The 19,971-nt window shown below is 62.9% G+C and overlaps 1 protein-coding gene across 2 annotated transcripts; it reads left to right on the plus strand.

Annotated features, from left to right (window-relative positions):
- Positions 1-613: 613 nt before the first annotated feature.
- On the plus strand, positions 614-19,808 carry FCHO1 (FCH and mu domain containing endocytic adaptor 1). Of its 2 annotated transcripts, none has more exons than XM_058041033.1 (29): positions 614-650; positions 1,521-1,664; positions 2,275-2,357; positions 2,929-3,020; positions 3,109-3,183; positions 3,259-3,400; positions 3,480-3,632; positions 4,485-4,589; positions 5,082-5,180; positions 5,274-5,370; positions 6,159-6,203; positions 6,280-6,352; positions 7,369-7,390; positions 7,470-7,524; positions 8,774-8,952; positions 9,024-9,048; positions 9,522-9,584; positions 9,672-9,714; positions 9,817-9,908; positions 10,428-11,033; positions 11,895-12,007; positions 13,764-13,869; positions 13,947-14,058; positions 14,937-15,092; positions 16,526-16,658; positions 16,733-16,932; positions 18,298-18,362; positions 18,452-18,616; positions 19,560-19,808. In XM_058041033.1, exons 3-29 carry the CDS (start codon positions 2,331-2,333, stop codon positions 19,580-19,582), a joined length of 3,066 nt encoding a protein of 1,021 aa, XP_057897016.1. In that variant the 5' UTR covers positions 614-650; positions 1,521-1,664; positions 2,275-2,330; the 3' UTR covers positions 19,583-19,808. The 2 variants fall into 2 exon arrangements, with proteins under 2 accessions (XP_057897016.1, XP_057897018.1); XM_058041035.1 differs by having other exon boundaries at positions 8,774-8,946.
- The last annotated feature ends 163 nt before the right edge of the window (positions 19,809-19,971 follow it).

Genomic DNA, 19,971 nt, shown 5'->3' on the forward strand with positions numbered 1-19,971 from the left:
CGTTCCCGACGGGAATACGGGAATGTCGCACCCCCGTCGGGAATGTCCCCCCCCCCCGCCCCGCGGGGACGCTCCCGCAGCTGCGCCGGTGACAGCCGGTGACAGCCGGGCCATGAGCTCAGCGGGGTGCGAGGCACCGGCTGGCACCGGCGGCGGGTGTAGTGGGGGGGACAGCCGGGCACCGCGGGTGCGGTGACACCGCCGGGGTCGCGGGGGAGCCGCCGCACCGGGAGCAGCACCGGGAGCTCGGGGGGCGGAGCGCGCGCGGCGGCGGCAGTGCCGGGAGGGAGGGTGGGGGTGACAGCTCGGGCTGGGTGACAGCCGAGGGACGGCGGCAGCTCCAGCTCCAGCGCCGCTCCCCGGTACCGGCGGCTCCGCTCGCGCATCCCCCCCCGCGCCGCTCCCGCCGCGCTTTGGGGCGGCGGCCGCTTTAAAAATGCAAATGAGCCCCCTCCCCGCGCGCGGCGCGGCGGCGCCTCCACCAATGGGGAGCGGCGGCCGCTGGCTGCGGTCACCGCTGCCGGGCGCGCCGACCAATGGCGGCGCGGCTTGGCGGGAGGGGGCGTGGCCAGCGCCGCCTCCGGCGCGGTCCCGGCGCGGTCCCGGGGCGGCGGCGGCGGCGGAGCGGGGCGGGGGCGGCGGCCCCGCAGGTGAGTCCCGCGTCCTCCCCGGAGCGGGCACCGCGCCCCGGCCCCGCGCCCCGCACGGGGGTCCCGTCCCGTCCCGTCCCGGAGTGCTCCCGCCGCGGCCCCGCCGCGCTGCCTCCCGGCCCCGCCGTTCCCGCGCGGGTTCCCCCGCGCCGCCCCCGCAGCATCGCCCTCACCGGGATGCGCGGTGCATCCCCGCGCCGCCCCCGCCGTACCGGGGATCCCTCCCCATCCTTCGCTGTGCACCGCGCCCCGCTGCACTGCACCGGCGCCCACCGTTACTAACGCCCCGGTGCACCGGCGCAGCCCCCGCTGGCCACGAGCCCGCTCCCGGTGCTGCGGGCGGCCCCCCCGCCGCCTCCCCGCGCTGCAGGTGCAGTGCTCGGTTCGTCGCTTTCCCTCCTTTTTCATTTTGGGGGCTGCACGCCCCAAAAATAAAAACCCCCGCGGTCGGTGCCTCCCGTTCCCGGCGGGGTTTTGGGGCGCGCAGCCCCCCCCCGCATTCCCGAACCGGACCCTCCCCTTCCCGTCCCCCCGCGTCCTCCGGGGGGTCCCCCGCGCCCCCCGCTCAAGGTCACGGCTGCGGGTGTGTCCCGACCCGCCCGGTTTTGGTTTTGGGGCGCGGATGGGGAGGGGGGGTCCCGGTGCCGCATCCCCCCCACCCGCACCCCCCGTCCCGCTCGGGGACTCGGTGCCCGCGGGGACTTTGGCCGGCGGAGCGTTCGTGGCGTTTGCGGCCGCCCGGGACCGGCGGGGCTGGGGGGGGTGATAGGGGGGGTCCAGCGGTCCCCGAGCCCCCTCCGTGACCCCTCCCAGCTTTCCCCCCCCGTTTACCGGGGGGGCCGCGCTGAGCCCGCCCCGCTCGTGACACAGGTGGCGGAACCGGTGCGGAGGGACCGGGCAGCGGCGGGGGCTCCCAGCGGGTTTGGGGGCGCTGAGCCCTCCCTTGAAGCCCTCCAGACCCCCGGCACGCCGAGGATGCTCGGGGGGGGCCCGCGAACCCCCCAAGAGCGCAGCGTGAGTCGGGGGGGCCTCCCCCGGTGGCGCCGAGCAGGCGCCAATTTTTGGGGTTTCCTGTTTTTCTCCGGTGCATGACGGGGAGCGGGTTCGGGGGGGGCACAGCCAAGGGTGGGGGGCACAGAGCGGGGTGGGGGGCACATCTGGGCTGTGGGCACATCTGGGGGTGGGTGCTGGGGGTCTCGAGGATCCCCAGCCCCGCAAATTTAGGGGGGGGGGGTCGGGATGCTCGGATCCTTTTTTTCTGTGGGGGTTCCTGGGGGTGTTTTAGGGGAGTTTTTGGGGGGGCCTGGGGGGCACGGGCAGGGCCGGGTGTGGGAGCAGCCGCCGCCGCACGCAGCAGCCGCTCATTCATTATTGATCTGCGTATCTGGTGTCGGGCCCAGCGCCGCCCCGGGGCCCCCCCGGTGCCCTCCCCGGTGCCCCCCCGGTTACGCCCGGTACCGCACACCTTGGGGAGGGGTCGCTGTGTGGAGTTGCGGGGGGGGGATCCTGCGGTTTCCATGGCCACGGGGCTGCGTTTTCCCGGCAAAACCGATAAAACCGGAGGGGGTGCGACCCCGCGGAGCCCCCCCCCGGTAAAAGCCCGGTGTCCCCCCGCCCCCCCCAGGGCGCCGGGAGTTGAGCTGCGGGGTCCCCGCGCCGCTGCCCCCCCCCCCCTCCAAGATGTCCTATTTCACCGAGCACTTCTGGGTAAGCCGGGACCCCCCCTCCACACCCTTGGGTGCCCCCCACCCTTGGGTGCCCCTCACTCTCAAAGCCCTTGGGGGAGGTGAATTTTCCTTAATTTGGCACCATCGTTAATGCTGTCAATTAATTAGTTGGGGGGTGGGCGGTGTGGGGGGGTGGTCTGGGGGTCTCCCCGCCGTGGTGACATCGCTGTCCCCCCCTCCTTGGGTGTCCCCAGCCCGGGGGTTGGGGGCGGGGGAAGTCGCGTGGCCGGCGCTTCCTGGTTCGTCACCTCCCTCTTCCTCCTGCCTCAGTTTCCCCTGGGGGTGCACCTGCACCTCCAGCGTGGCTGTGGGGGCGGTGGGAGCTGAAGTGAAGCCACTTTGTGGGTGTGGGGCAGCGCCCAAAATAACCCCCGGGGATTTTTGGGGTTCAGCCCTGCCCGTCCTGGGGAGCTGGTTTGTGGTGAGGATGGCGGGGAGCTCAGCACCCCAATTTGGGGGGGTTTGGGCCTCTCCAGACGCTGCTCCCAGGGGAAAAGGGGGTGTGGGGTCCCTTGGGATTTGGGATCTGAGTGAGGGGGCTCCACTGGCAGGGTGAGAAGAACCACGGCTTCGATGTCCTCTACCACAACATGAAGCACGGGCAGATCTCCACCAAGGAGCTCGCCGACTTCGTCCGGGAGAGGTACCCAGGGTTGGGGACACCTTTGGGGGCTCCCCAGAACCCTTTCAGGGGTCCCCAAAACCCAAATCCCCCTCCTCGCCATCCCCAGGGCCGCCATCGAGGAGAACTACGCCAAGGCCATGGTGAAGCTGTCGAAGATGGCCACGAACGGGACCCAGCTGGGGTACGGGGGGGTCTGGGACACCTCGAGGTGGCTTTGGGGACACCTTGGTGACCGTTGTGGCGGCCCCCCGGGCAGGACCTTCGCGCCTCTGTGGGAGGTTTTCCGCATCTCCTCGGACAAGCTGGCGCTGTGCCACCTGGAGCTGATGAAGAAGCTGCACGACCTCATCAAGGAGATCTCGCGCTACGGCGAGGAGCAAGGCCGGGTGCACAAGAAGGTACTGCCGTCCCCTCCCTGGCACTGTGCCCTGCCCGGTGTCCTCTGCCAGCCCTGCCCATGCCGCCGTGTGCCCACAGTCCAAGGAGGAGGTGGCGGGGACGCTGGAGGCCGTGCAGCTGCTGCACGGGGTGGCCCAGCTGCTGCCCAAGTCCAAGGAGAGCTACCACAGCAAGTGCCAGGAGTACGAGCGGCTGCGCAAGGAGGGCACCAGCCAGAAGGAGATCGACAAGGTGCCAGCCCCAGTGTCCCCTTCCCCTCGGTGTCCCCGTGTCCCCCTGGGTGATCTCTGGCTCCTCTTGGTGCTTTTTGTCCTGTCCTTGGTGGTTCCTGTCCTCTCGTGGTGGTTCTTCTTCCTCCTCCCTGTGGTTCCCGTCACTTCCCTCAGTGTCCGTGTCCCTTCCCTGGCGGTTCTTGACCCTCCCTCGATGGTCTTTTTGTGTCACAGTGATCCCTGTCCCCTCCAGAAGGTTCCTGTCCCCTCCCTGATGGTCCCTGTCCTTGTCCCAGCTGCCCCCTGACCCCTGGGTAGTCTCTGTCCCATTCCTGACAATCCTTGTCATTGTCCTGGTTGTTCCTGGCTGTCCTCTGTCCTGTTCCTGATGATCCCTGTCATTCCCCTGGCTGTCCCCTGTCCCCTCCCTGAGGATCCTTGTCCCTGTCCTGGTTGTCCCCTATCCCCCCTGCGTGATCTCTGTCCTTTTCCTGACCATCCCTGTCCTTGTCCCGGCTGTCCCCTGACTGTCCCTTGTCCCCTGGCTGTCCCATGTCCTGTTCCTGATGATCCCTGTCATTCCCCTGGCCGTCCCCTGTCCCCTCCCTGATGATCCCTGTCCTTGTCCCGGCTGTTCCTGGCTGTCCCTTGTCCTGTTCCTGACAATCCCTGTCCTTGTACCGACTGTTCCCTGTCCCCTCCCTGACAGTCCTTGTCCCATTCCTGATGATCCCTGTCCTTGTCCCAGCTGTCCCCTGGCTGTCCCCTGGTTGTCCCCTGTCCCCCCTGGTGGTCTCTGTCCCATTCCTGACAATCCCTGGCTGTCCCTGTCCTTGTCCCCCGGCTGTGCCCGTGCCCGGCGGTGGCGCAGGCGGAGCTGAAGTCGCGGAAGGCGGGCGAGGCGCTGCGGAGGGCGGTGGAGAAATACAACGCTGCCCGCGCCGACTTCGAGCAGCGCATGCTGGACTCGGCCATGGTGGGCACGGGGGAGAGGGCTGGGCACGGCTGGCACCCCTGGGAGAGGGATGGGAACTGGGAAAGGGATGGGCATTGATGGGATTTGGGAAAGGGATGGGCATGGCTGGGATCTGGGAAAGGGATGGGAACTCTTGGGAACTGGGAGAGGGATGGGCATTGATGGGAGCTTGGAAAAGGATGGGTATGACTGGAAAATGGGAAAGGGATGGGGCACTGGGGGCATGTGGGCAGGGATGGGCACTACTGGGACTTGGCAAGGGATGGGAACTGATGGGAACTGGGAAAGGGATGGGAACTGATGGGATTAGGGTGTGGATGGGCATTGGTGGGATTTGGGGAGAGATGGGATCCCTGGGGACATCCCACCCATCTCAAACCCTTCCCTGCCCACCTGGGGACATCCCACCCGTGCCGACCCCCTTCCCTGCCCACCTGCTGATCCCTGGGCATGTCCCCCCCCATTCCTGACCCCCGTTTTTCCCCGCTCCAGCGCTTCCAGGAGGTGGAAGAAGCCCACCTGCGGCACATGAAGGGGCTCATCGGCTCCTACTCGCACTCTGTGGAGGACACCCACGTCCAGATCGGCCAGGTGAGTCCCCAGGTGAGTGTGGACCCCCTCCCCATTCCCATTCCCCCTCTTTATTCCATGTCCCCTTCTCTTTTTGCCCCCCTCCCCCCCCAGGTGCACGAGGAGTTCAAGCAGAACGTGGAGAACATCGGCACGGAGATGCTGCTGCGGAGGTTTGCCGAGAGCAAGGGCACGGGGAGGGAGCGGCCAGGTGAGATGGGGGCCCCACCTGGGCGGGGACGGGGACGGGCCCCTGATGATCCCGGGCTGATCCCGAATTGATCCTGGGCTGATCCCGGATTGATCCTGGATAGATCCTGGGCTGATCCCGGGTTGATCCCGGATTGATCCTGGGCTGATCCCGGGTTGATCCTGGGTTGATCCCGGGCTAATCCTGTTCTGATCCGGGTTGATCCTGGCTGGTCCCAGTTTGATCCCAGGCTGATCCTGGGTTGATCCCTGATCCCAGCTAATCCTGGGCTGGTCCCGGGTTGATCCCAGGCTGATCCTGGGCTGATTCTGGCTAATCCTGGCTCATTGTGGGTTGATCCCAGCTCATCCTGGCTCATCCCAGGCTGATCCCAACCTGATCCCAGCTCATCCTGGCTCATCCCAGGCTGATCCTGGTTGATTCCAGCTGGTTCTGGGCTGATCCCAGGCTGATCCTGGCTTGATCCTGGATTGATCCCAGGCTAATCCTGGGTGGATGCCAGGCTGATCCCGGGCTGATCCTGGTTAATCCCAGCTCATCCCGGGTTGATTCCAGCTAGTCCCAGGCTGATCCAGGTTGATCCCAGCTCATTCTGGGTGGATCCCAGCTCATTCTGGGTGGATTCCAGCTGGTCCTGGTTAATCCCGGACTGATCCCGGGCTGATCCCAGACTGATCCCAGCTGATCCTGGGTTGTTCCCGGGCTTATCCCAGCTGATCCTGGGCTGTTCCTGGGTGGATCTTGGGCTGATGCTGGCTGATCCCAGCTGATCTCGTTCTCCATGGCAGGAGCGTTGGATTTCGACGAGTACCGGCTGGCTCCAGCGCAGGAAGGCAAGTACGTCTGCATCCAGCTGGGAGTGCCGGGGGCTGCGGAGGCCCCTCCTCACCCCGCTCCCGCTTTCCCCAGGACCCAAGAGGAGCCGGAGCAAAGCGTTCCGGATCCCGGGCTTGAGCCGTAAGGAGCGGGAGCGTGACGCTGTGTAAGAGCCTCAATCCCTGCATCCCAGAGTTCCTGCATCCCTGCATTCCCACATTCCACATCCCTGCAGCCCTGCATTCCCACATGCCTGAATTCCCACATCCTTGAATTCCCACATCCCTGCATCCCTGAATTCCCACATCCCTAATTTTCTGCATCCCTGATTTCCCACTTGCCTGAATTCCCACATCCCTGCATCCCTGAATTCCCACACCCCTAAATTTCTGCATCCCTGATTTCCCACATCCCTGCATCCCTGATTTCCCACTTGCCTGAATTCCCACATCCCTAAATTTCTGCATCCCTGATTTCCCACATCCCCACATCCCTGAATTCCCACATCCCTGCATCCCTGAATCCCAACATCCTTACATCCCTGAATTCCCACATCCCTGAATCCCTATATCCCTGAATTCCCACATCTGTGCATCCCTGAATTCCTGCATCCCTGAATTCCTGCATCCCTGAATTCCCACATCCCTTCATCCCTGAATCCCCACATCCCTGAATTCCTACATCCCCGCATCCCTGAATTCCAACATCCTTACATCCTTGAATTCCCACATCCCTGCATCCCTGAATTCCCACATCCCTAATTTTCTGCATCCCTGATTTCCCACTTGCCTGAATTCCCACATCCCTGAATCCCTGAATTCCCACATCCCTAAATTTCTGCATCCCTGATTTCCCACATCCCTGCATCCCTGATTTCCCACTTGCCTGAATTCCCACATCCCTAAATTTCTGCATCCCTGATTTCCCACATCCCTACATCCCTGAATTCCCACATCCCTGCATCCCGGAATTCCAACATCCTTACATCCCTGAATTCCCACATCTCTGAATCCCTATATCCTTGAATTCCCACATCCTATATCCCTGAATTCCCACATCTGTGCATCCCTGAATTCCTGCATCCCTGAATCCCCACATCCCTGAATTCCAACATCCTTACATCCCTGAATTCCCACATCCCCGAATTCCCACATCCCCTGAACTCTCCCCATCATTCCCCAGGGAATCTCCGGATAACGACCTGGTGAGTGTCCCAGTGCCCCGCCCCGGCGCTGCCATCCCCAAACTGGGAGCACTGGGAATGTCGGGGGGTGTCCCCACAGGGCTGCCCCGAGGTGGACGAGGACGGATTCACCGTGCGCCCCGAGAGCGCCCGCAGTATCCTCGGGAAAGGGGGGAATTTGGGGGATCCAGGGGAATTCCTGGCGGGGATTTTTGGGGATCCAAGGGCAATTCCAGCTGGGTAGTTTTTGGGGATCCAGGGGGGAATTCCAGGCAGGGATTTTTGGGGGGTCCAAGGGGAATTCCAAGCAGGGATTTTTGGGGGATCCAAAGGGAATTCCAAGCAGGGATTTTTGGGGGATCCAAAGGGAATTCTGACCAGGCCTTTTGGAGGATCCAAGGGGAATTCCAACTGGGGATTTTTGGGGGATCCAAAGGGAATTCCAAGCAGGGATTTTTGGGGGATCCAGAAGGAATTCCAACCGGGCATTTTTGAAAATCCAAGGGGAATTCCAAGCAGGGATTTTTGGGGGAGCCAAGGAGAATTCCAGCCAGGCATTTTTGGGGGATCCAAGGAGAATTCCAACTGGGCATTTTTGGGGGATCCAAGGGGAAATCTGGGCATTTGTGGGGGATCCAAGGGGGATTCCAAGCAGGGATTTTTGGGGGTTCCAAGGGGAACACCAAGCAGGGATTTTTGAGGTATCCGAGGGGAATTACAACCAGGCATTTTTGGGGAATCCAAGGGGAATTCCAGCCAGGCATTTTTGGGGGATCCAAGGACAATTCCAACTGGGCATTTTTGAGGATCCAAAGGGAATTCCAACCAGGCAATTTTGGGGGATCCAAGGGGAATTCCAAGCAGAGATTTTTGAGGGATCCAAGGGGAATTCCAAGCAGGGATACTTGGGGGATCCAAGGACAATTCCAACTGGTTATATCTGGGGGATCCATGGGAATTCCAGCCATGCATTTTTGGGGGATCCAAGGAGAATTCCAACTGGGGATTTTTGGGGGATCCAAAGGGAATTCCAAGCAGGGATTTTTGGGGGATCCAAAAGGAATTCTAACCGGGCATTTTTGAGAATCCAAGGGGAATTCCAAGCAGGGATTTTTGAGGGATCCAAGGAGAATTCCAGCCAGGCATTTTTGGGGGATCCAAGGGGAGATCTGGGCATTTGTGGGGGATCCAAGGGGGATTCCAAGCAGGGATTTTGGGGGATCCAAGGGGAACACCAAGCAGGGATTTTTGAGGTATCCGAGGGGAATTACAACCAGGCATTTGTGGGGGATCCAAGGGGAATTCCGAGCAGGGATTTTGGGGGATCCAAGGGGAACCCCAAGCAGGGATTTTGGGGGGATCCAAGCAGAATTCCAGCCAGGCATTGCCTTGACATGGGCTCAGGCGAGGTGGAGAACCCGGGCTGCTCCTCCAGCGACTCCGACTACGACGAGGACGAGCCGCGCAAGTTTTACGTGCACATCAAGCCGGTGCAGCCGCGGGAGGCGCCCGGCAGCGCCGAGGCCGCCGTGGAGCAGCTCAAGGCCACCGTGGGCAATCTCATCCTGGCCCCCGGTGTTGGGGTGAGCCTGGGGGGCTGCGGGGATCCCCGGAGTTCGTGGGGTCACCTCAGCCCTGTCCCCTTCTCTTGCAGGGCACCGTCAGGAGGCAGGCGTCACGTAAGTGGCCTGGGGGGTGGCACTGAGGGTGAGAGCCACTGCTTGGGGACATCTCATCCTTCCTGACCCCTTTATTGGGGACATCACACCGTTCCTGAGCCCCTCCTTGGGGACATCTCATCCTCCTAAGCCCCACTGCTTGAGGACATCCCATCCTTCCTGACCCCCTTCCTTGGGGACATCACACCCTTCCTTAAACCCAATCCTTGGGGATATCACACCCTCCTAAGCCCCCTTCTTTGGGGACAATGCCACGCTTCCTTAAACCCATCCTTGGGGACATCCCATCATTCCTGAGCCCCCTTCCTTGGGGACATCACACCCTTCCTTAAACCCAATCCCTGGGGACAATGCCACCTTTCCTGAGCCCCATTCCCCGTCCACTTGCCGACCCCTGGGGACACCCCACCCTTCCTGAGCCATCCTGGAGTCCCCGTGGCTCCGTGTCCCCTCACGGTGACATCCCCTCGCAGGGCACACGGCATCCCTGACCCCGGCCTGCAGTGACACAGACCCCGAGGGGACACTGGCAGCAGGTGAGACTGGGAGGGGTGTCCTGAGGATTTGGGGGGGCACACGAGGGGTCCTTGTGGGGTGCAATGCAGTGTCACCTCTCTCTGCAGGTGACAGCACAGGGAGGGCTCTCCCGGTGGCACAGATGAACAGGTAGGGAACAGCGAGGGATTGGGGTGCAATGGGGTGGCCACCCCCCCTTCCTGGGGGAGTCCCAGGCAGGTTTTGAGCCCTCCCACTCTGTCCCTGTCCCAGCGGCCCCGGGAAGCCCCCCCAGGACCCCCCACCCTCAGCCGCGCTCTTCGGTCCCCCCCTGGAGTCGGCGTTGGAGGCAGAGGAATTCCCGGGTGAGGATTTGGGGGGCAGGATGGGAACGGGAACGGGAATTCCCGGGTGAGGATTTGGGGGGCAGGATGGGAACGGGAACGGGAATTCCCGGGTGAGGATTTGGGGGGCAGGACGGGAACGGGAACGGGAATTCCCGGGTGAGGATTTGGGGGGCAGGACGGGAACGGGAACGGGAATTCCCGGGTGAGGATTTGGGGGGCAGGACGGGAACGGGAACGGGAATTCCCGGGTGAGGATTTGGGGGGCAGGACGGGAACGGGAACGGGAATTCCCGGGTGAGGATTTGGGGGGCAGGACGGGAACGGGAATGGGAATTCCCGGGTGAGGATTTGGGGGGCAGGATGGGAACGGGAACGGGAATTCCCGGGTGAGGATTTGGGGGGCAGGACGGGAACGGGAACGGGAATTCCCGGGTGAGGATTTGGGGGGCAGGATGGGAACGGGAACGGGAATTCCCGGGTGAGGATGGGAACCCCCGGCAGGGCAGGGGCCACGCTCTGACCGGGGCTGTCCCGCAGCCCCCCGCTCCTACGTCCTCACCTCGTCCTCGTCGCCCTTCTCCTCCTCGTCCCCGGAGAACGTGGAGGACTCGGGGCTGGACTCGCCCTCTCACCCCGCTCCCGGTCCCTCCCCGGACTCCCGGCCCTGGACCCCGCAGCCGGGGACGCCGCAGAGCCCCGGCCCCAAAGCGGAGCCGCCCCCGGGCTTGAGCAGCAGCAGCAGCAGCAGCGCCTGGGCCCCGCGGCCCCGCAGCCCCTCCGGCCGCCTCCCCGAGCCCCCCAACTTCGCCGTTTTCAGCGGCCCCGGCGCCGAGGGGCTCTGGGGGGACGCGGGGGCCGCGCCCCGGGCTCGCAGCCGCTGCCTCAGCGGCCCCGCCCCACGAGAAGCGCCCTCGCCGGACCCGTTTGGAGAGCCCCCGGTGTGGGGCAGACCCCGCAGCCCCGGCGGGGAGCAGCCCCCCCTGACGCGGCCTTCCTCCAACTCGGCCTCCTCGTCCTCCTCCTCGCCGGCCCCCCCGAGCGGGGGGGAGTCCTCCAGCCCCTCTCCCTGGGGCTGCCAAGGGCCGGGGACCAGGCTGAGCGAGGGGGGCACGGCCGGGACCCCCCCTCTGCAGTCGGAGCCGGGTGAGTGGGGCGGAGCTGCCCCACGGTTACCCCTAAATGTGACTCCCACAGCCCCAACTCTGCCCCCTGCCCCGTTATCCTTGACCCTGCTCCCCCATTACCTCTAAATCAGCCCCCATGACCCTGAACTGTGCCTCCCGTGGCCCCAAACTCTGTCCTGAGCGACCCCATACTCTGCCACCCAATTAGGCTGAATTGTGCCCCCCTAACCCCCAAACTTTGTCCTGAGTGACACCAAACTGCCCTAAATGAACCTGAGCTGTGACCCCCCTAACCCCCAACTCTACCCCAAGTGACCCCAAACTCTGTCCTGAGTGACTCCAAACTCTGCCCCCCAATTAGCCTGAACTGTGCCCCCCATGACCCCAAATCTGCCCGAAGTGACCCCAAACTCTGCCCCTTCCATGACCCCAAACTCTGCCCCCCAATTAGCCTGACCTGTTCCCCCCATAAGCCCCAATTCTGTCCCCAGTGACCCCAAACTCTGACCCTCCCATGACCCCAAACTCTGCTCCCCCATGACCTCAAACTGTTTCCCCCATAACCCCCAACTCTGCCCCAAGTGGCCCAAAATTCCGCCCCCTCTATGACCCCAAATTCTGCCCCCCAGTTAGCCTGAACTGTGCCCCCCATGACCCCAAACTCTGCCCCCAATTAGCCTGAACAGTGCCCCCCAAAACCCCCAACTCTGCTCCCCCAAACCCCCAACTCCACGCCCCACCCCAAAACCGAGCCCTGCCCAATTCCCCTGTTCCCAATTCCTTCCCAACTCCCGGGGGGTGGTCCTGGATTTCGGGGGGGGGGGGGGGTCCTGCCGTGTCGGGGCTCTCTCCTCACCCCCCCTTATTCGTGCCCCCCCAGATTCGGTGCCCTCCTGGCCCAGCGCTGCCCCTCGGGACGTTCCTCTCGTGGCTCCCCCGCGCCGCTCCCGCACCAAGCGACCGCCGGCCGGGCCGGGCAGCAACAGCGACCTGGTGCGGGGCTGGGGGGGCGTGGGGACCCCCGGGCTGGGGAGGGGCGAGGGGACCCCCGGGAGGGGCGGTCGGACACCGCCCGGCTTCTTGCCAGTGCTCCCAGTATGGGAATGGCAGCGAGGGGAAGGGGGAACTGGGAGGAGATTGCCTGGGGAATGGGAAGGGAGAGGTGATGGAGGAGAGGGGTGGGATGGAGGGGTGGGAATTTGGGGGTTCGGGGGTGTGGGGATTTGGGGGTGTGGGGGTTTGATGTGTGGGAATTTAATATGTGGGAATTTGAGGATGTGGGGATTTGAGGGTGTGGGTATTTGGGGATGTGGGGATTTGGGGATGCGAGAGTTCGGGGATGAGGGAATTCGGAGTGGGGGAATTTGGGGATGTGGGGATTTGATATGTGGGAATTTGGGGTGTGGGGATTTGTGGATGTGGGGATTTGGGGATGTGGGAATTTGGGGATGTGGGGATTTGGGGATGCAAGAGTTCGGGGATGTGGGAATTCGGAGTGGGGGAATTTGGGGATGTGGGGATTTGGGGATGTGGGAATTCAGGGGTATGGGAATTTGGGGTGTGGGAATTTGATCTGTGGGGATTTGGGGATGTGGGGATTTGTGGATGTGGGGATTTGGGGGTGCGAGAGTTCGGGGATGTGGGAATTCGGAGTGGGGGAATTTGGGGGTGTGGGAATTTGGGGATACAAGGGTTCAGGGGTGCGGGGTGCAGGGATATTGAGTTTTGGAGTTCAGGGGTAGGGGATGAAGGATTTGGAAATTTGGGGATACAGGATTTTGGGAATGCAGGGGTACAAGGGGATGCAGGGATGTGGAATTCGGGGGTGCAGGGATGTGGAATTTGGAGATGGGGAGATGTGGAATTTGGGGATGCAGGGATGTGGAATTCGGGGCTGCAGGGATGCAGGGATGTGGAATTCGGGGGTGCAGGTATGTGGAATTTGGGGATGGAATGATGCAGTGATACAGGATTTCGGGAATGCGGGGATGCACGGAGATGGGGGGATGTGGAATTCGGGAATTCGGGGATGCAGAGATGTGGAATTTGGGGATACAGGGATGCGGAATTCGGGGCTGCAGGGATGCAGGGATGTGGAATTCAGGGTACAGAGATGCAGAATTCGGGGTGCAGGATTGTAGAATTTGGGGTACAGGGATGCAGAATTCGGGGTGCAGGGATGTGGAGTTTGAGGATGCAGGGATGTGGAATTCAGGGGTGCAGGGGTGCAGGGATGTGGAATTCGGGGATGCAGGGGTGCAGGGATGTGGAATTTGGGGATACAGGGATGTGGGATTTGGGGATACAGGGATGCGGAATTCGGGGTGCAGGGATGCAGAATTCGGGGTGCAGGGTTGTAGAATTTGGGGTAGAGGGATGCAGAATTCGGGGTGCAGGGATGTGGAGTTTGAGGATGCAGGGATGCGGAATTCGGGGTGCAGGGATGTGGAATTTGGGGTGCGGGGATGTGGAATTCAGGGTACAGGGATGCAGAATTCGGGGTGCAGGGATGTGGAATTTGGGGATGCGGGGATGCAGAGATGCGGAATTCGGGGCTGCAGGGGTGCAGGGATGTGGAATTCGGGGTGCAGGGATGTGGAATTCGGGGATGCAGGGGTGCAGGGATGCGGAATTCGGGGTGTGGGGATGCGGAATTCGGGGTGCGGGGGTGCGGAGTTCGGGGTGCGGGGGTGCGGAATTCGGGGTGCAGGTGTGCACACACCCACCCGCGCCCGCCTCGCCCCCGCAGTCGCGCTCGCTGAGCCCCTCGCCCTCCTGGAGCTGCGGCCCCTCGCACTCGGCCCCCGCCAGCCTGGGCGAGCGCGGCTTCTTCACCGTGGCCCCGCCGGCGCTCGGTGCGTCCCGGGGGGATCCCGGGGGGGTTCGGGCTGGGGGTCCCAGCCCCGCGCTGACCCCGGTGCCCCCTCCCCAGGGCTGTCCCGCGGCCCCAGCCCCGTGGTGCTGGGCTCGCAGGACGCGCTGCCCGTGGCCACCGCCTTCACCGAGTACGTGCACGCCTACTTCAAGGGGCGCGACGCCGACAGGTGCGGGGGTTCAGAGGATTTGGGGGTGTCCCAGGGGTGCTGTGGGGGGGATTTTAGGGTTCAGTTTGATTTTGGGGTCTCCCAGGGGTGGTGTAGGGGTGCAGCACCCCAAAAACGTGGGGGGACCCCAAAACCTGAGGGGGGAGCTGGAAATATGCGAGGACACCCCAAAAATGGGGGGAGACCCCAAAACCGCAGGGGGATCCTGGAACATGGAGGGGACCCCAAAAACCTGTGGGTCACCATGGCCACAGCCACAGCCCTGGGCTGTATCCGACCCCAAAACTGCAGGGGGACCCCAAAACTGGAACATGGACCCCAAAACATGGGAGAGACCCCAAAAATGGGGGAGACTCCAAAACCACAGGGGGATCCTGGAACATGGAAGGGGGGGACCCCAAAACATGGAGATCATCATGGCCAAGGCCATGGCTCTGGGCTGTATGCGACCCCAAAACTGCAGGGGGACCCCAAAACTGGAACATGGACCCCAAAACATGGGAGAGACCCCAAAACATGGGAGAGACCCCAAAAATGGGGGAGACTCCAAAACCGCAGGGTGATCGTGGAACATGGAAGGGGGGGGACCCCAAAACATGGAGATCACCATGGCCATGGCCATGGCTCTGGGCTGTATGCGACCCCAAAACTGCAGGGGGACCCCAAAACTGGAACATGGACCCCAAAACATGGGAGAGACCCCAAAAATGGGGGAGACTCCAAAACCGCAGGGGGATCGTGGAACATGGAGGGAGGATCCTGGAACATGGTGTGGGGGGGTGGGACCCCCAAAACCCCAAAACTGAGGGGGAGCTGGAAACGGGGGGGTCCCTCCGGCCGCCGTGGGATGTCCCCTGAGCCCCGGCGTGTCCCCGCAGCTGCCTGGTGAAGGTGACAGGGGAGCTGACCATGTCCTTCCCCGCCGGCATCGTGCGCGTCTTCGGCGGCCCCGCGGCGCCGCCCGTGCTCAGCTTCCGCCTGCTCAACGCCGGAGCCATCGAGCAGTTCCTGCCCAACGCCGAGCTGCTCTACAGGTGTGGGCACGGGGGGCACGGGGGGCACGGGGGGCACGGGGGCACAGCCTGCGAGGGGCGGGGGGCGGTGGCGAGGGGCTGGAGTTGGGGTACAGGGGGTGTCTGGGGGAGTTAGGGGGCTTGGGAGGTGATGGGTGCAGGGATTGGGGTGGGTTTGGGGGTACAGGAGGGGCATAAGAACCTTGGGAAGTGATGGGTATAGGGATGGGGGCGGGTTTTGGGGTACAGGGGGTGTCTGGGGGATACAGGGGTCTTGGGAGGTGATGGATGTAGCAATAGGGGCAGGTTTTGGGGTACAGGAGGGGCATAAGGACCTTGGGAGGTGATGGATGCAGGGATTGGGGCGGGTTTTGGGGTACAGGGGGTGTCTGGGGGAGTTAGGGGGCTTGGGAGGTGATGGGTGCAGGGATTGGGGTGGGTTTTGGGGGTACAGGAGAGAAATGGGGTGCTTGGGAAGTGTGGATGCAGGGCTGGGGGCAGGTTTTGGGGTACAGGGCATGTCTGGGGGATACAGGGGTCTTGAGGAGATGGTAGATGCAGGGATGGGGGTGGGTTTTGGGGTACAGGGGGTGTCTGGGGGAGTTAGGGGGCTTGGGAGGTGATGGATGCAGGGATTGGGGCGGGTTTTGGGGTACAGGAGGTGTCTAGGGGACACAGGGATCTTGGGAAGTGATGTATGCAGGGATGGGGGAAGGTTTTGGGGTACAGGAGGGGCATAAGGACCTTGGGAGGTGATGGATGTAGCAGTAGGGGCGAGTTTTGGGGTACAGGAGAGACAAGGGGAGCTTGGGAAATGTGGGTGTAGTGATGGGGGGCGGATTTTGGGGTACAGGGGGTGTCTGGGGGATTTAGGGATCTTGGGAGGTGATGGATGCAGCAATAGGGGCAGGTTTTGGGCTACGGACTGTCCCTGTTTTCCTGGGGATACCCTCAGGAGCTGAGGGATGGGGAGCAGAGTTTTGGGGGTTCCAGGGCTCTGAGTGTCCTGGGAATGCAGCACTGGGGAGCTGGGTATTGAGGTTTTGGGGTTTTTGGGGGTCTGGGCATGCTGAGAATGCAGCAATGGGGAGCTGAGTGTTGAGATTTTGGGGTTTTTGGGGGTCTGAGCATGCTGGGAATGCAGCACTGGGGAGTTTGGGTATTGAGATTTTGGGGTTTTTGGGGGTCTGAGCATGCTGGGGTTGCAGCAATGAGGAGTTTGGGATTAAGATTTTGGGATTCTTGGGGGTCTGGGCATGCTGGGAATGCAGCACTGGGGAGCTGGGTATTGAGATTTTGGGGTTTTTGGGGGTGTGGGCATGCTGGGAATGCAGCAATGGGGGGCTGATTTTTGAGGATCCCAGCTCTCTGGGCATCGTTTGGAGCTGGGTACCGGGGTGCCAGCTTCTGGGGGGTACCCAGACCCTGCTGCCCCTCTCCCCCCACGCCCCCAGCGACCCCTCCCAGAGCGACCCCAGCACCAAGGACTTCTGGCTGAACATGGCAGCGCTGACCGGGCACCTGCAGAAGCAGGCGGAGCAGAGCCCGGCCGCCTCCTACTACAACGTGGCGCTGCTCAAGTACCAGGTGAGCCCCTGGGGGCACCCCCCCGGGCACGGCAGGGTGTGGGCGCCCCCCCTGAACCCCCCGATGTGGCGCAGTTCTCGCGGCTGGGCCCCGGCTCGGCGCCGCTGCGGCTCTGCGTGCGCTGGGACTGCGCGCCCGGCGCCACGCGGGTCAGCGTGGAGTACGGCTACAACGCGGCCGCCCTGGCACTGCCCGTGCCCCTGGGCAACGTGCACGTCCTGCTGCCCGTGGAGGAGCCCCTGACCAACCTGCGGCTGCAGCCCGCCGCCAGCTGGTAACGGGAATGGGGAGAGGGGGAACGGGGATGGGCTGTGGTGGGGTGGGGGGTGAAGGGTCTGGGGTCCTGAGCATGAACAGGGGGATGAAGGTGGAGAGTCTGGGGTCCTGAGGCTGAATGGGGTGGGAAATGAAGGGTTTGGGGTCCCAAACCTTCACAGGGTGGGGGATGAAGGGTCTGGGGTCCTTAACTGAAAGGGGTGGGTGATAAAGGGTCTGGGGTCCTGAGGCTGAACAAGGTGGGAGATGAAGGGTTTGGGGTCCTGAGCCTGTATGGGGTTGGCGATGAAGGGTCTGGGGTCCTGAGGCTGAAAGGGGTGGGGGATGAAGGATCTGGGGTCCTGAGCTTGAACAGGGTGGTGGATGAAGGGTCTGGGGTCCTGAGGCTGAACAGGGGGGAGGTGGAGAGTCTGGGGTCCTGAGACTGAATGGGGTGGGGAATTAAGGGTCTGGGGTCCCAAACCTTACCAGGGTGGGGAATTAAGGGTCTGGGGTCCTGAGCATGAACAGGGGGATGAAGGTGGAGAGTCTGGGGTCCTGAGGCTGAATGTGGTGGTGGATGAAGGGTCTGGGGTCCCAAACTTTACCAGGGTGGGAGAAGAAGGGTCTGGGGTCCTGAGGCTGAATGGGGTCAGGAATGAAGGGTCTGGGGTCCCAAACCTTCATAGAGTGGGTAATTAAGGGTCTGGGGTCCTGAGGCTGAACAGGGTGGGGGATGAAGGGTCTGGGGTCCCAAACATTCGCAGGGTGGGTGACACAGAGCTGGGAGCCCCAAACTCCCCCAGGGTGAGGGGGATACACAAGACTGGGGGTCCCAAACTTGCCCAAGATGGGGAGCACAGGAGTGGAGCCCTGAATCTCTGCAGGGTGGGAAAAATGGGAAATGGGGACCCGAGACTGGGAAATGGGGACGCTGAATTGGGAAATGGGGACCCTGAACTGGGAAATGGGGACCATAGACTGGGAAATGGGGACCCTGAACTGGGGAATGGGGACCCTGAACTGGGAAATGGGGACCCTGAATTGGGAAATGGGGACCCTGAACTGGGAAATGGGGACGCTGAACTGGGAAATGGGGACCCTGAATTGGGAAATGGGGACCCTGAACTGGGAAATGGGGACCCTGAATTGGGAGATGGGGACCCTGAATTGGGAAATGGGGAACCTGAACTGGGAAATGGGGACCCTGAATTTGGAAATGGGGACCCTGAACTGGGAAATGGGGATGCTGAATTGGGAAATGGGGACCCTGAACTGGGAAATGGGGACGCTGACGGGGTAAGAAAGGCCGGATGTGAGGATGGGCAGCAAGGGCTGAATTTTGGGGCTGTGGCGGATCGAGGACACCTCCCTACCCCGGCAGGAACCTGGAGGAGAAGCGGCTGCTCTGGAAGCTGCTGGACATCCCCGGAGCGCCGGGGCAGGGAGGTGAGGCCGGGCCCGCCCTGCTCGGGGGTCGCGGGGCGGGGGCTCCGCGTCCCGACGCCCCCAACCCCTGCGCTGTCCCCCCTGGCCAGGCTGCGGGCGGCTCTCGGCCAGCTGGGAGCCGCTGGGGGGGCCCAGCAAGCCCAGCCCCGTGGCCGCCCAGTTCAGCAGCGAGGGCAGCACCCTGTCGGGAGTGGAGGTGGAGCTGGCGGGCGCCGGGTACCGCATGTCGCTGGTCAAGAAGAGGTTTGCTACAGGTATGGCCGGGGGTGGGGATGGGGATGGGGCTGGGGGGTCCTTTCCTCACAGCCTTGAGGGGTGCGAGGTTCTCTCCCCATCCCCTGGGTTCTGGGGGGACACGGGGTCCCTTCCCTGGGGTGCATGGGGGGCATTTCCTTGGGGTATTTAGGGTCCTTTCGCTGCTCTTTGGGGTGCTCAGGGTCTTTTCCCTGGAGTATTTAGGGTCTTTTCCCTGCTCCTTGGGGTGCTCAGGGTCCCTTCCCTGGAGTATTTAGGGTCCTTTTCCTGCTTTTTGGGGTGCTCAGGGGTCCCTTTTCTGCTCTTTGGGGTTCATGGGGTCTGTTTCTTGATCCTTGAGGTGCACAGGGTCCCTTGCCTGGGGCATTTAGGGTTCTTTCCCTGCTCTTTGGGGTGCTCAGGAGTCCCTTTTCTGCTCTGTGGGGTTCATGGGGTCCTTTCTCTGCTCTTCGGGGTGCTCAGGGTCCTTTCCCTGGGGTATTTAGGGTCCTTTCCCTACTCCTTGGGGTGCACGGGGTTCCTTTTCTGCTCTGTGGGGTTCATGGCGTCCTTTCCCTGCTCTTTGGGGTGCTCATGGTTCCTTCCCTGGGGTATTTAGGGTCCTTTCCCTGCTCTTTGGGGTGCTCATGGTTCCTTCCCTGGGGCATTTAGGGTCCTTTCCCTACTCCTTGGGGTGCTCAGGAGACCCTTTTCTGCTCTGTGGGATTCATGGGATCATTTTCCTGCTCTTTGGGGTGCTCAGGGTCACTTGCCTGGAGTATTTAGGGTCCTTTCTCTGCTACTTGGGGTGCTCAGGGTCCCTTCCCTGGGATATTTAGGGTCCTTTTCCTGCTCTTTGGGGTCACCCACTCCGGTGCTGGCACCGAGCTCGGGCCGCTGGGCAGTGCCCGTGCCCGGCCGGGGCCATGCCCTCCCTGCTCTGTGCCCACCTTTCCTCTGCAGGGATTTACCTGGCGGGGTCCTGAGAGGCTCCCGGACCCCCCCGGGCCCCCCCCGGGCTTTTCCCGCGGTTGTGTGAATTGGAAACACTGGATGGAGGCGGGCTGGGGAGGTGGCGCCTCTTCCTCCTCCTCTTTTCCCTCCTCCTCCTCCTCCTCCTGTCCCCTCCCTGTCGCTGTCCCCGCTTCGTCTCCTGCTCCCCCTCCCGCTGCCCTCCCCTGTGCTGTGAAGGGAGCAGGAGCTGCTCTTTTATTAAACACTTTATTTTCTAATAAATTCCCCCCCGCCGGCTGCCGCCTCCTTCTTGCCACGGCGCCAATCCCAGAAATCCCAAAAATATCATATAAATCCCAAAAATCCCCAAAATCCCATATTCCCATAAATCCCATAAATCCCATATTCCCATAAATCCTAT

Source organism: Melospiza georgiana, chromosome 26 (genome assembly GCF_028018845.1).
Source record: "Melospiza georgiana isolate bMelGeo1 chromosome 26, bMelGeo1.pri, whole genome shotgun sequence".
Lineage (NCBI taxonomy): Eukaryota > Metazoa > Chordata > Aves > Passeriformes > Passerellidae > Melospiza > Melospiza georgiana.

Excerpts from the sequence above, each read along its gene's own strand:
- FCHO1 (XM_058041033.1), top strand. The coding sequence starts at position 2,331 with ATGTCCTATTTCACCGAGCACTTCTGG. Across the intron at positions 13,870-13,946 it reads CGTGGCCCCGCCGGCGCTCG|GGCTGTCCCGCGGCCCCAGC; the intron begins GTGCGTCCCGGG and ends CCCCCTCCCCAG. Across the intron at positions 16,659-16,732 it reads TGGCGCTGCTCAAGTACCAG|TTCTCGCGGCTGGGCCCCGG; the intron begins GTGAGCCCCTGG and ends GATGTGGCGCAG.